This window comes from Mya arenaria, chromosome 13 (assembly GCF_026914265.1).
Source record: "Mya arenaria isolate MELC-2E11 chromosome 13, ASM2691426v1".
In the NCBI taxonomy this organism is placed as follows: Eukaryota; Metazoa; Mollusca; class Bivalvia; order Myida; family Myidae; genus Mya; species Mya arenaria.
In genome coordinates this window covers 16,693,202-16,709,497 of record NC_069134.1, presented here as the reverse complement: position 1 = coordinate 16,709,497, position 16,296 = coordinate 16,693,202, and the positions used below count along the sequence as shown (strand labels likewise).

Below are 16,296 nucleotides of genomic sequence, written 5' to 3'. Positions count from 1 at the left end.
GCATGTGTCAAGCAGTGTTATATACAGCATTTAGAACAGACAGGCTTTTAGTACTCTTAGACGTTGGCACACCACTAAATGAGACCGTTGTGTCAGTACTAGTATCATCGTGTGACAAACATCTACCAACATACAGCGAAATACACAAACCAAAGTCTTATTGGAATGATGAAGTCAAACAATTATATTTGGCTACTAAACATGTAACCCAAACGATGATTCGTTTAAAATAGTTATGGGATCGAAAACCCTTTTAAGAGCTACTCAGTGGAGGCTTTCCGAGACGTTCGTTATTTATGTTCTTGATCAAATCGATAATGCGGCAGGGACTGATGCAAAGTTATTCTGGCGCCTTCTTAGAAAGTTGAAAATAAAAGCTTTAACGGTGTTGACTGTGTAAAGTACGGGGTGGATACAATAAAGGATGTTTTTGCTATTTTTTACCGATCTGCATTTGATGTTGGCTGAAATAAAACGCTCTCAGAGTTTGAGCGTGAAAGACAGAGTTAGTGAAATAATCGCGAATCTTTACCAGATGATATTACATTTAAAGAAAAACATGAAATTAGGGTCGCGATTAAAAAATTTAAACGTACAAAAAGCGCCCGGTCCAGACTCGGTGTTAAATGAACACGTTTTATACAGTGGACAACCAGTTATTATGGCCGTTAAGGTTCTGTTTGATAATAAAAGTGCGCTATGAAGGGTATCCAGCATCATAGAAACTAAGCAACATTATTCCTATTTACAAAGAAAATGGAAAACCACGGTCAATTTCACTTAAGGTTTTGTGAAATTTTCGACCGTGTCATCGAAAATGGAGTTGATAAAATGTCATTTTTAAAATCTCCGAACAAACAACAAAGATTTCAAAATGAACTGAGTTGTATATCTACAGCCTTTAATCTTCAGGAAGTCATTAGCATAATCTCAAGAGTGAAAGTAATATGTAGCTCAGTTGGACTTTAACGTCTCCTTGCACAACTCTTTATTTCTGAAATTATACGATCTTGGAATTTGTCGTTCTCTTTAAAACGCTTGACGGTACCATTATTTGTAACATTTGCCGAATAATTGCTTAATTAGGTCGAATCTTCCACTCATTTAGGGATATAAGTTAACTCTTAATGAGTTAACTGTGAGATGCGGGCTACAAAACGTATTGAAGAACGGTACTGAAAGGGCAAAAACGCGTTTACCGTTATAAAAGGTTATGTGCTACATGGCGAGGGTCTTAATTAACTAACTTCCGTAGGCATATATCGAAAAATCATTAATCCAACTACTTTGTATGGAAGCATATTAAGGAATAACCTCAAGGCATCGGATCTTGATATCATCTGTAGAACTCAACATTGTGCTGTTAAAAGTATCCAAAGCTTTGATAAACACACTTGTTCGACATGTGTGACTCAATGGTGGGACTATACCGTCTAATAAGCTCAGTCGACATCCGCAAACGTGTGTCCTGACCTCTAAAGACTGTCTGTCGTGCGTACAACTCAATCTAGTGTCCGGATAGTAACTTTCTCTTGTATGTATCAACAACAACACTGACATATTACAGTGACCGTGCATGGGTTCATGTGGTGTTTCAGAACATAAATGAGATGTAAGTAAGTGTGTGTTTAGTTGAAACTCTTTTTTACAAAGATTGTGAAACAAGTTATTTCAACATTATACTAATCACTATCGTTCGCACAATGCAACGCGACGGTGTGGTCTTGTGTTTTGGGGGTAACCGGAGTACCCGGACGAAACCTACTTGTCCGGCTTCGTGACCACAAACCAAACTCACATGCGCCCAGGCCGGGAATCGAACCCGGGTCGCCTAGGTGAGAAGCGAGTATGTTTTATATTTCAGACTTGTTCATAAACATTCCTTTTTTATCTACACATTTCATTGCTATTCTTTTCCTTTTGAAAATGACCTTTGAATCATACTTGAGTACAGTGAAAGCTCTTGTTGCATCTCACCGTAACCTTCAAGCAGTACCGTATTGTACTGTGTAAAGGACACTAGCATAGATCTGACGAAGGCAAACAAATACAAAAAAATCAGGTTAAAACGTAATACCATAGATATGATGCAGTGAAAAAATGTAAAAATCGGCAGCCATCATATATGTTAACTGAATCGTGAAAATGGTAAAGGTTATTGAATAGTACAACTATTCGATACGGTGCCGGTTCGCAGGTATGACCTCTAACCTTTTGTTGACAACTGAGTTCAAGTTCAAATAAAATCTACTATTATAAATAACATAACACCTAATTGACCTGTAATGTCAAGAATAGTTTTGTTTTGTTTTGAATGCCCCTCATGGAAACATTTTATTCATTCTAATTGGAATGGTACAACAGTTTGTATAATTAATATTAAAAATACTTGCAGGAACTGAAGTTATTAAGGGAACGAACGACTTCGCTCGCGCGCACGCTTGTTTTGCTTACTTAAACTGTTGTCATCAATAAACTCGACGTCGAACCAACAAATCAACGATTGGTTTGAAGAAATATGTTAAAGCGTTTCTATGAATTTATACAATACTTTACCTTGACAAAATGGCCTATCATCCATTTGCATAATAGTTACAATGCAAAAGGAACATTATATATCTGTCCCAGGCACTTTTTTCTCAAATAATCGGACAATTGTTTGTTGAGCGATGATAACATTACTAATGTAACCACTGGTAAAACAAATATCTTGCATGGGTGTATTTTACCTGTCGTCAGTTATATATAGTAAAAATGTATTTAAATTTATTTTTAAATACGGGTACTGTTGTATCATTGTCCGTTTGCAAGATTAGGATTCCAGCATGGTCTCACTCCAGATAAGTAGATTCAAAAAATTGGCCATGCTGAAAATCTTTAATTTTCCCACGGGCAAAAATAAGAAAAAAGCACCCGTATGGAACTACTTTTTTCACTTCGCACAAAACACAAAGCGAAAAAACTAACATTGTTACTATTTTTTTATTTTGTGCAACTGTGATAAGAGGAAAGGCATCTATTATGGCCGGTTCATCCGTTTCACATCTCGTTTCCGCCAAAACAACTCAGGTTTGGATGAACCTGTCTTACTATCTCGGCCATGGATGATACTTTTGGTTGGGATAAATCACGACAAGGTTACACAGAGAAAACTTGTAATCATCATTGATCATGTATATGTTTGTGTGGCTAATTTTGCCCATTTAACCGTGAATACTCCTGAAATTATCTCTCTCGCACCTTGCTCTGTAAGCACAACGGTCCGCTGTATGCGGCGGATGTGCGTTCATAGTTTCCACTTCTATGCACTTGCTAGAAAGCTCAGCTGTCCTGTGAGGCATAGTAAGTTACTAAGAACTTCAACAATCTTTAAAGCTCTGCTTTCCTGATGGTTGAAGTGTAACGGTCCCCTGTAGGCGGCAGAGGTCTACAGCGGCGGAGGTGTGTTCAAAATAATATTCCGTATAAAACGGAAGTACGTTCATACCGGATGTAAACGTGGTTGGTAATATGCAAATTAGCAAATCCCAGGCTATGTGAGAATAGAGAAGTTAGTGGATATAAAGACCAGTGGACCCCTTCATGGTCGAGCATGCTTTTCCCTGAAGGGATCTATTGGTGTTTATTTCATTACGCCAGAAAGATGAGCTATCTGGAGTTTGTTTGTTTGACGGCGCACGTTACAATACTTAAGCGTCACTGTTTATACCATCTACTTGGAAAACAACCTTGAACAACTTTGCCCTTTTTTACTTATGATCACAAAGCTGAAAATGTATTGGATATAACGTTAGGTCAAAGTCAAGTAAATTAAGTACAATGAAAGGTCACATCCAACCAATTTTGGTGACACAATCATGACACCTTTATAGATACACTTGTGTTAAACATGTACACAATTAACTTGTAATTGTCATTATATTCACAACTACACAACAACAACAACAATGACGAAGAGTAAATGATGAATCAGTTACATCATTACAACCCCCGGTCCAGAAAATAACAAGAATCACTTTCAATGATCGATGGTTTGGGTATTTTTGACTGTGCTCTTATGCACCAGTCAATTGTAACCACGCCCCCCCCCCCCCCAGGTCCGGGGAATAGCGGGGACTTTGACTTTCTGTCCAGCCAACCCCGGGTAAAATCTCCGCCCTGCGGGGACGAACTGATGGTCAAATCCCCGCCAAATGCCCCCGCACCCCAGGGGGCCTAGGTAAGGCAAATTCACCCGCTAAATTTTGCGCGAAGACAAAACCACCGCATTCACCCGGCTCTGCGGGGCCACCTGAAAGGTAAAACACGGCCCATTTCCCCGGCTATCCCCGGTATACCCACGGACCTGTGGGGGCGTGGTTACAATTGACTGGTGCATTAAAAACTCGAATAAACATTCACTTGAACGTGGTATCAATTACAGATAATACGGGAATCTAACTCTGAATGATATATGCTTTTAAGAATAATTTAAGTTGCTTCCCCTTGACCGTTCATGTACTCTACCCGTGTAGCGTATAAGTGTAGTTTAAGGGTTTATGGGTGGTGGTATATATTCTCCAAAACAATGACGATATAAGACATGTAAACGCTAAAGTTAAGAAACCCTTTCAGAACGTACTTTATGATACTAATTTTACACTTTCATAGAGTGACAGTCAGAAAAATGCACTGAACAAAAGGATATAAAAAACAAATGATATTTAAGAAATTGTTCTTTTGATGCTCCGCCCAAAGGTTTTTTATTTAAGGGTCAGGGATAGGTGCTACATTCAGAATGGGATCTGTTTTAATGTGTATTATTTGGTACATGTCTCGGGTTAATTATCTGTTTTGCGTTTACATTCAATCATTTTGGCCAATAAAAAGTGCAGTAAGCTTGCAGGTGGTTGGCTTGTCCCTGTACTTCCAGTGCTCATTCCTCCTAGCAATATTGATAAGTTATAACCCTGAATCCACTACATTCTATCTATGATAACAATAATGTATATTAAATAATTTAAGCGTAGCAATTTTGAGCATCAATAAAAATATAATCAGCCGACAACGTAAGTTCAGTCAATGCGTGCCCAGCGATTTTTCTGTTGATGTAGGAATCTTCGTGCATTGCAACTGGCCCAGAACAAAGTAACATTTCCTCACGGTTCTTTGGGTAGTACTGTTGTGTTAGTGACTGGTTTATGTTCAAATGGAAATTCCTGACGTGTTTCAAATTCTCGCTCTGCCAACGTACACTATAGTGCGACATTCTGTGCACCTGGACAGTTCGCGACACTTTTGCGACAGTCCGCATTATTTTTGTTACCGGCTGGTTGCCAGTTGTTCGGTGTGTGTGGTAAACGACATCTTTTTTTGGCTTTATCGGGTAGTGAATATGCTTCCCTGTATATTTCACGGCGCAACCATCTTCTTTGTCGTGGTTTAAACCAGTGAGTCATACAGGCTACTGTCTCGGCTGTATGTCACCTCTTCCACTCGTTCTGATTGGTGAAGGACGCCCAAGTGTGTCTGTTAACAATGCCGTGAATGTCTTGCAGCAATCTCGAGTAGGTGAGAATTAGGGCGAACTTTCTTGGAAAAAGGGCATGGCTTGAGTTCCAAGCATATGTGGCAGCAATTAAGATTATCGACGCCATTAGGATGGACCCTGAGACATCAAGTACAGATACAGATTCACATGTATTATTCTTTTAATAGCCAATATCTTTTTTCTTCAACGACCTCAGTACAGCTAGTTCGATACGGACAGGGAGGGTCAATACTATGTCAATATCATGTTGTAGTATACGTACGTAATTAATCGCCAGCACTGCTAGTTTCGTACTAACAGCTAGTGTTAATAAGTCAATATCATATTTCAATCGTATGTAGTTAAATGTCACAGCCATCCATTTAAGCTGAATAGACCACGCTCGAAAATGTTGACGACTACATTTCGGTGTACTAATTAAATATCGAACTAAATACGACACTGATATGCACGTTTAGTCGCTAAATTAATTGGAATATTTTACAGAACAACGACGACTACAGTGCGCCGTTTTCATTATAAAATAAGCGAGGGAGACATAGGAGCTGTCTTCTAGATGGCAATTTATTGGAAATACCTGGAACACTGTAAGGTAAAAGGTAATGTGATATTGATGGAAGCAAAAGACAGGAAACTGTTGTACATCTAATGACTTTCTATTGCCTTCTCATAATGTTCGTATATAGAAGGATTACAGTGAGCTTGCTATGAATTGTGCTTCACCGACAGCTCAGGAAAGCGTACCAATACTTATATTGACATTTCAACTCATTTGAAACAAGATTATCCATGGAACAGCTGTTCACCGGCCGCCTTTCCACCGCACTATGGCAAACGTAAGTATAGCTATATTAGTTGATGGATACAAATATTCATCTTTAGCTTATTGAATGGATGCTGAATATCAACGATACATGTAATTAAGTTGCGAATAACCTCGTATACTTATAATGTTCATGGAGTGACACGTGTTTAAGTTCTTTTTCATTCTGGATTGTAATATGAGAGCCATCAGTGAGTACATTGAGTGTAATGCTTAGATAACATAGGTGTGGGAAACACCGGCACTGCTATTATCAGAGATGTTTGATTTACTCCCACTTGGTGAATTTGAATGAGAAAGGTACTTGAAATTAATGATATTCTAATATTCAAATAATAATTAAATGAGATGTCAAATAAAGTTTTCGTGAATACATTTATTTGTCTTTGTTACTAACAAATGTAATTCAATAAAATAATTTTATATTTATATTTGTTTGGTATCCTTGGTAAATGAACATTTGAAGACAAGAAGACCTAAAAACAAATAAATATCAACATCATTACTATCCAGGATGAAGGTAATGGCATTTCATTGTTATAATTCCAAAGCAAATCAAACGAAGTCCTTTTAAAGAGTTGTAATTTTAATAATGTTACAACAACAAAAGGAAACTTTTTTGAAGAAATATTTACATACTTATGATGCTATCTGAAGCCCTGAATATATATAGGATTACCAGACACATGCTGTCATAATTTCAAGACAAAGGGACAACGACATCTTAATTACAGTCGATAAAACGCATTTATTCATCTTTATATAACCATTACGTTCAAGCGCTCGAACGTTATATAGAGATGTTGTACTACCGTAAGTATGATCGTAGCGACCTTTTTCCTTTAGTCACAAGGAAAGTACGAATACAATATAACAAGCGGGTATATTTGCCAGGTTGTGTTAAAGAACACATAAGTTTTTTAAGCATCAAGCTTCGAAAAAGAGCTCCATTAATTGTATAAACAATTGTAAACAGTTGTTTACAAATGCTAAATTTTGCAGCAAGGGTATATAATACTAAAAAACTATAATACTTTAAACATTCTTGTAAGTGTTTAAATAAGCAGGGATGACATTATTTGATATGCAACATCAAAGAGTAAATAAAACATGTATACCCCCACGCCACTCAAATGGCAGCCGATAAGTCATTACGCAGTAAATGCCGGCGGGACAGTTTAGGAGATATGTGAACAATATTTTATACACGTAAGGAAGATATCCAGGTGCGTAATCGCCTTATTTGAGTCTAAAAACATGACCCTTTTTTGCCGTACCCGGCTACTTTCCAAAGGCACGGACACTGCTCTTTTTCTTTTCTACTATAGCCTCGGAAATTTCCCATTTCCAGAAAGAAAAAAAACAAATAACAATTAAATATAAGTAAACCCAAAACAATATCGAATAATATATTTGTTTGTTGATTCCACAAGTAGCCTATTTGGAACCCAACGAGGGACCGTTAACATTTTCACGGACATCATAACGGTTCCGTTTCTCTTGTCCGTTAAAAATTGTAAAGTGGTCGCGTCTAATGAAATCCGACAAATACAGGTGTAGGAGTGTTGTCATTAAGTGGCACGGCAGACGACATTTTCCACAGGAACCCATACAAATATGAAATGAAAAGCTGATGTCAAATAGGTGTTGAAAATCAAAAATTATATTAACGTCACGTATATTCTACCAATAAAAGAATGAAAAGTACAAAGACAAGATGACCTTGCATTAATAGTTTTTGCTTCCTTGGAATGCATCGGAAGCGCTATGTTAAATGTTTATGATGGATTAAAACAATTTTCACACAGTCTGAACGAATCGTTAACAATAAAAATATCATTCAGGTTTTTATCTTCATGTAAATGAACAAGCACTCAAAAAGAATCGGTAGGCAAAATTAGAATTTTTTATAGTATTTGGTTTGATTTTTACATGTCTAATAATGTTTCATGTTCCAAAATAGTAACCAGGATGACGGTCCAAACCCTTATGCATTTATCAAATTATATAATTGCTATGCTGCCTTATCTATCTGTGTGTTTGTTAAAAGAGTTTACATATATGCATATATGTAATTCAGGCTTTATGCACCAGTCAGTAGTAACCACAGCTCCTCCAGATCCGGTGGTATACCGGGGAAAGCTGGGGAAATTGGCCGTATTTTACCTCCCAGGTGGCCAGCAGAGCCGGATGAATGCGGGTGAATGCGGTTGTTTTGTCTTCGCACCAAAAACAGCTGGGAATGGTCCTTACCTTGGGCCCCTGGGGTGCAGGGGCATTATGCTGGGATATTACCAGCAGTTTGTTTCCGCAGTGCGGGGCTTGGCTGGACCAAAAGTCAAAGTCCCCGCTATTCCCCGGACCTGGGGGAGGGGGGGGGGGCGTGGTTACAACTGACTGGTGCATTATGCTGTGATAGGAGTTTTTGTACGAAAAAGTTACTCGGAACTCAACTATGAAAGGGATTATCCGCCAGTTTACTCATTATTCTTTATGACATTCAAACATGCATTTTATTTCGTATGCTGCATTTCAGATTTTCCGTTTGCCAGCTGTGTTATTGATTAATATGGTGTTATTAAATTGTTGTACTTGGTGACGTAGTTCGAGCTCTTAATGGAAATGGGAATATTAAATTTATACATCAGTTCTAAGGCGTCATGAATACGTTAACATGCAAAAATATAATTATTTGTTTAATTTGCTAGCTTTAAATTCGTTTTTCCTTTATTTGAATTTGTTTTCTGAAAATAATTTGATACACGGTTTGTTCTTACAGCATTTCAATAATCTTTATTTGCTTTATACTTCAAATGTCATGGCAGACGTATGTGGACTTTGTGTATTACGTATTTGATAAAGAAGTTATCATATATAATAAAGCATATCACACTAAGAGTTTCGAAGTATAATTCAGAATTCATAAGTTTAGTGCGCTAAAATTGGCCCATTTAATCAACGGGGGATAACTGATTAAAATGTAAAAAGTAATAACAGTCCCCTATTAAGTAAGCAGTCAATAAGAAAGAGCCACGAGCAAATAACAAAATTAGAACGGCGGAATGAAAAATATAGCCAAAATATTTACGGATTATAATACCTTAGTTAGTCAATTTAAGAAAAATATTGCGCGAAGGTTGTTAAATGGTTTATTGCTAAATAAGAGTTAAAGGGCAAGGATGGGGTCGGGTTGACCAGAAATGACTTCAGGGGTCAAGAACCACATATTTTGATTATTTAAGCCAGTAAATAAACTTTGATGTTGGGGCTATTATTACTATGAGGACGCGATGTGACGCCGGAAGACCAGATACCGGCATGTATGGGGAAATCTAGGCTTAAACCTGGGACCAGCCGATAATGGCAAACATGGGTTCAGGTTGACCAAAAATGACTGCAAGGGTCAAGGATCGCATAATGTTCTATTGTAAGCCAGTTTGTGGACTTTGGGTAGGGGTCTATACTTCTAGGAGGTGATGTGACGTCCGACGACCCGGTAATGGCACATAGGGGGCATTTAGTGCTAATACCTGGTACCAGCGAATAAGGGTCAGGCTGACCATACTTGACACACTATTCGCTTAAAGTATTGGGTAAACATTAAGCAGACAGAAAATATAGGGTTAGTGAAAACATAAAATCTAGAAATGCCTCTAAATCTATTTTGAAACGGCCACATTTATGATGAAATAAAGAAGAAACGATAGTTTAATATAGTATATAATAACCGCCAGTACGCCTGACGTCCGTACTGGAAGGGAAAAGTTTGTGATAAACAGCGACATTTGTGAATACGCTCTGCTAAACATTTTTTTGAAAATGTAAAAATTGTCATTCAGACGATATTGTTTTAATTTGTCAATTTTAAGCGATGTTTAATTATGTTTACATTCTTTTTATTAAGTTTTAAACATTTGATACAAATGAGTGTACACATATTTTGTACAGCTCGTTAACTGATTGTCTAATGTTGATTTTAATGTTTTTTTGTTTAATTAAAATGTGTAAAACACATGTTTCGGGAAATCATATCTATTTTCAAAATCGAAAATAAAAACACGTGCAAAAATAAAATTACCGTTAAACAAACTAAAATTTCAAAATAACACTATTTTTATAAAGTTACAAAATACACAAAGTCCTTCAAATAACCACAACTTAAAATCAATTTCACCTTAGTTATAGAAAAATTGAAATTTGAATGCCATCAAGCATAGTGAGTGAACTGGTTGATAATCACTTTCTAACTCAACCGCCCCAGCTAGTTTATGTTTAAAATGTGTGCAATGTCTTTAAAATAAAAATGGCAAATGAAAGGATATGAACTTATGTAAATCATTAAAATTATACACGTTATATATTTTTTAATTTACTTCTATTGTATTGTATAAATTGTTCACGGTGTTGTTCAGTCCTACAACTGGAGCAGAACGACTGTGGTAATACATATTGGTAGCTAATCGATAAAGTTTTACCTACTTTAACGGACGGGGGTCGTTTAACGTCAAACGTACTTGGTGGCATTCGGTCATTGAATTGCGGTTTGCGGTTGATTACATGACTAAGCAAGCGAATCTCGCATGAATGCTCTCGGAAAGCAACATGTCCCAATAAATGTATTTGCTCTTTCTGACATTACATCTAAATAACGTGTTTCTTTGATGGCCGATTTCTGCCATTTCGTACGTTAACCCTTTCGATGCAAAATGGTAAACTGTGAAAATACGCCAAATATAGTTTCGCACGTTTTAAATAACACTGAAAGAGTTTTCGACTAGTTTCATTTACATTCGACAGGCTTTCTTCAATGGTACCTATGTCAGCCGTAGATTGTGTGAGTTCAACCGCAATAAACGTGAAAGTAGCAACATACGAATACTTATTAGTTATGCGATTGGCGAACACATAAATTGACGTTAGAGGTTACTTAGGGGCACAACCTCTTGACGTTCCCCCCTAACTCAGATCCGAATTTTAAATGATTTAAAATGTTGGCAGTGGTGTTGGGGTTCTCCCCCTATAATCTCAAAAATCTCTGGTCTGAAATGGTGTATTTTGAGTGTATTTTACTACTTTTTTTCTCTGAAAATGACTTAAAATTTAAAAAAAACAACAACACCTAAATCCGCTGAGTGTGTAAAAATCCAGATTACTTGCTATTACAGTGTGTACGACTATTATGCACCAGTCAATTGTAACCACGCCCCCCCCCCCCCCCCCAGGTCCGGGGGTATACTGGGGATAGCCGGGGAAATGGGCCGTGTTTTTACCTTTCAGGTGGCGCCGCAGTGTCGGATGAATGCGGTGGTTTTGTCTTCGCGCAAAATATAGCGGGGAATTTGCCTTACCTAGGGTCCCTAGGGTGCGGGGGCATTTGGCGGGGATTTGACCATCAGTTCGTCCCCGCAGGACGGAGATTTTAGCCGGGGTTGGCTGGACCGAATGCCAAAGTCCCCGCTATTCCCCGGACCTGGGGGGGGGGGCGTGGTTACAATTGACTGGTGCGTTACATGCTACATGTTGTTCAACATTTGGGTAGTAATGATGAAAAGTGTCAGTTATAAACGATGTAGAACAACTTCGTTCAAGTTGTCTTTCTTGTAAGCTGTTATTATATGCAACGTTAACATACAGTGTACGCATTTTACGTGCAACTATAAGCGTTTATATGACAATATACTTAGACGTGGCCGAAAACTGTAACATTGTTAAATTCGACTGTGGCTACAGGTGAATAATAAAAGTACCACACGATGATAAGGCAGTGAGGTTACCAATCGAACAAAGAGTTTACATGCAATTATCTTTTTAGACAGTACTTGACTATTTCGTGGGTTAACCTTTGTAGCATCGTTTAAACCGCAGCAATTTGTATCAGCTTTAAGAAAGTTTTATAGCCGACTTGAATTTACATTGTAAATTTGGGTTCATGACCGAGTTTGTGAAATGCCATGGCGTTCAAATTAAAATAAAACCTTGTTCAGAGTCTACATACAGATATGCACGTACAGTTTTCATTACCATAGTACTCGCTGTGGATTCATGGTGTCACCCTGAACGGCAAACTGTACAAAACAGCGTATAAAGTAAAAAATATCATCTGAATTCTCAAAAAAAATAGTGGATAGAAGAATTCAAACTTCAAAACAATAAACGAATTACAAAAAGTCTTAATCGCTGGTGACAATGATCCGTGAAATGCTGTTTCATCAATTTAATTGTCATCGAAAACAAGGAGAGCTAAACGGAAACGTCACTTGATATATTATCATTGTCAGACAGGGACGTATGTCATCCGAACAAAATATGAGTGTAAACACAAGATAGTCAGCGATACATCTCACTGACTGTGATCTGTTATTTCGTCATAGTATAGCAAAATCAAATTACGTAAGTTTATATTAAATAAAGTAATTATGACAAATTGAGCATGGCTATGAACCTATTTAACTTCAACAAAGGAGTTAGCATTATATTGGTAGAAAACAACCAATTTTCAAATAAGTATTTCAAAGTAACAGCCATCTTTTAAACTAAGTTTCCTTATCGAATTTATTGGGCAAGATCGTGTTTAACTCTTATATGAACCTAAGGATGCTTCTCCACGACCGCCCCTGGGTTTATTACTGACTTTATCAAAATCGCTTGTCGAAATCGGAGGAAGAGACACAATGATATCAAAATCATCTCATATTTGAAATTTGTAAAATCAAAGAGTACCATGTGGAATTCATCAGGAAACAAGTACGGATTTTAATGGAATAATATTTTAGCCTTCACAAACTATTTTCAGTAAATGTAATTTGTGATGATGAAATGTTTTATGTGTATTTATTAAGTGTCTTGATTACATTCCATGCAGGCTTATTTTGAACTAAGACCACGTGTCTTAATCTCATAAGTTCATTAAACTTAATTGTGCAATTGTTTAATGATACAAATTAACATACTCGCGTGAATCTAGGTCACCCTCATTCATCAGCTGTATACGGTCATATCATAAGGTGCTGTTTGAAATGTATCATGTTAAAATAGGGATTGTTATCTTTTAAACCTACACGTGTATTATATAAACACGGACATGGAATTCTCATCATTTTAATGTCTTATATTAAGAAAAATAATACGTTGTAGATGCTTTGTTCGTGGTATAAAGGTGTGTATTTTTACATGAATAGTGTTATACAATAATTGTGCCTGCTGTACAATGGCTTATAGTGATTTCTGTGTTTACGTCGGCACATTAGCTGCCATATCGGACGATAACAAATAAGAATGGGCGTAAATATTCTATTGCTACCGTGCGGATAATTTAGAACGCTATTCACTTCTATAGAACGTTGTCCTGGACAACATGGTACAACTGTTACATGACTTGTATACTCTTTACAACTGGTTGAACGAACCATTAAGACACGTTCAAATAATGTATATGATTTGAATGTGATGTGTTGTAACATTGGTTTTCCAAGTAATTAGGTGACTATCATCTGGTCACCGCACGCTTCCTGCTACATGTACTAGACATTAACCTGTCAATGTCTGTCACATATTAATGGTGTTTAAGAATCCGTTTAGCGTGAAAAAGACAAATTTAACGCTCCGGAAGATGGTCTCATTTGTCATTCCATCTGTGGTGGTTTCGATGATTAGATGCTCTTGACTTCACTTGAACGTGTTGTGCATACATTAAGCAGATTATTTTTCTCTACCTTAAGAGTGTCGATAAAATAGTTTGTTCGCGTTTAGTTTATAGTTGATTAATTTAAATAACATTTCATTTTGAGATTGTAAATGCTATTTCGTTTTCTTTCAGAGTGACGGATGTGATTTGATCAATGGAATATCTCTGATGCGATTATTTTTATAAATGTTCTTTCATGAATTATTGGAACCGTTAAGCATAATAGTTCAAATACAGTCGCATACATCAATACAAATAATGCATACTCTTAACCAATTCATTGAATAGATGAAAATGTGTGTTTAATGTGCATGACTCAAAAAAAATAATTATTGGCTCAATTTGTTAGCGAATTAAGAGAAGAAAAATGTGAGAAAAAATTACACGAAACATTAACACGTGAAGGATTGGAGAATATCTTTATAAATGTATAAAAACGGATAACAAAAAACGTGTGAAAGAAAAGAGAGCCATTGAAAGCCACCATCAGCTTCTCCCATGTCCAATCCAGTGCGTCAAATGAAACATCGACGTCTTCCGCCTCTACCAGGCGCTGTTAAGCAACCACCACCTCAGAAATGTCATGGCAACGGATCATGTGAACACACTCTAAACGGTAAACTAGCATCCCATGCTCTCTTTATAACCTGTAAACGTGTTGTTAAATAGAATAGAAATGTAGATAGAATAGAATGGTAAACAGTTTCAGGCATTTGACATTTGATTTTCTTTTAGCTCACCTGAGTACAAAAAGGTGGCCCTGAATCAAATTCCTTGTCCCCATGTTGATTCGAACATAAGACATTGCCGCCAGGGGTGGAGCTAATGTTCACAGTATTTCTGTATGGAACGCTTTGCAAATCTTCTCCTCTGCATGCGCTGGCCCGATTTTATAATGATTTCACAAAAAGTTCCATAGGTGACATCAGTTTTTTTCACTCCATGTTGATTTTTTAAAAACATGGCCGCCAGGGACGGAGCTTCTTTTCACAAGATGTCTATATAATAGAAAACTAATATTCCTTAGGCGACCATATATCAAATTCCCTCATCGCATTGTGATTCGTAAAATCTACATGGCAGCTTATCTTGAAAAAAGAAAAGAAAAATGTTCTCGTCAGAAATCATTGGCCCGATTTCATACCATTAACACAGAAATGTTCCTTTTGTGACCCTTTTATCAAAATTATTATATATATGTGTTTTTTGTTGTTCTTGTTTTTTTCCTTATTGTTTAACAATCATTTAAACCATCAACTTCAAGCTTCATGAACTTTTTTTCAGTAACCATTTGCTCTTTTGTGTCAAGTTATTCAACTCCTATTTGAATATTGTCGGAGTTATGATCATTTGATACTTTTTAAACTTATACACATTTTAATACGCCCGTTTAAAAAGTGGGAAGTATTATATTTTCACTTGCGGCATACGGGCGGGATGCCTCCAGTATGTTGCCCGGTCAATAACTGTATAACCGTTTGTCCAATCAGGTGAGCGATAAAAGGGCCATCTTGACCCTCTTCTTTATATTCATTTAACAATTACTGGAAGTCGGTGTTGCTGTAATAATATATTTTGGCCAAGATCAACATTATTCTGAATGTACAAAGAAATAAATCATTTTGGTCCCAATTAAAGAAAGAGTCCCACTAATGGAATTCATAAGTAATTTCAAACCAGCTTGAAACCTTAAAACCTTTTGCGTAGATGCAATCAAACACTTTAAAACTGGAAACTATCTATGTTTCCATGGTGATGTCGCTGTACAGTTGTGTCAGTTCAGTCAACAATAGCTATTGGAAGGCTGATGGTTCTCAACTCACTAACCTATCATTGCTTGGGTTCTGCTAGAAGTGTCATTTAACGAGGCAATGTCAATGTACATCGTGGATGGACGCCCACTTTATAAATTGTTGGCTTGTCATGTGTAATAAATTCAAATTCTCAAATATTCAGTCGGAGTTGAGTGGCTCAGTTAACATTTTTGTACACTATCAGAAAGGAAAAGTAATATAATACATCAGAAAGTACAATTTCAGACTTCTATATAGACATCTTAAAAATTGTGCGGGGGAGTCAAAATGTTCTGGGGGTGGGGGGAGGAGGGATACCCCAAAACCACTTTGTAAACCATTTAACCCAAATTAGTTATTCGGGTTCTAGGGAGCGGTGCAAGTTAAAAGGTTACGCCTCTAAGTTACGCCCCTCTAACTTCAAATCCTAGACCCACCCCTAAAATTGTTTATGAATGTAGTTTTT

At 37.0% G+C, this 16,296-nt stretch overlaps 1 protein-coding gene across 7 annotated transcripts in view; it reads left to right on the top strand.

Moving 5' to 3' along the window:
- Positions 1–12,639: 12,639 nt before the first annotated feature.
- Positions 12,640–16,296, top strand: part of LOC128214242 (probable 3',5'-cyclic phosphodiesterase pde-5) — a 53,682-nt gene continuing 50,025 nt past the window's right edge. For 4 of the 7 annotated variants that reach the window (XM_052920611.1, XM_052920610.1, XM_052920605.1 and 1 more), the window contains exons 1-2: positions 13,365–13,509; positions 14,170–14,653. In XM_052920611.1, the coding sequence (XP_052776571.1) occupies positions 14,536–14,653 (118 nt within the window). In that variant the 5' untranslated portion in view covers positions 13,365–13,509; positions 14,170–14,535. Of the gene's footprint in view, positions 12,744–13,009; positions 13,098–13,364; positions 13,510–13,990; positions 14,034–14,169; positions 14,654–16,296 lie in introns of those variants that run through there. The other 3 variants (XM_052920609.1, XM_052920607.1, XM_052920608.1) reach the window with 3 other exon arrangements.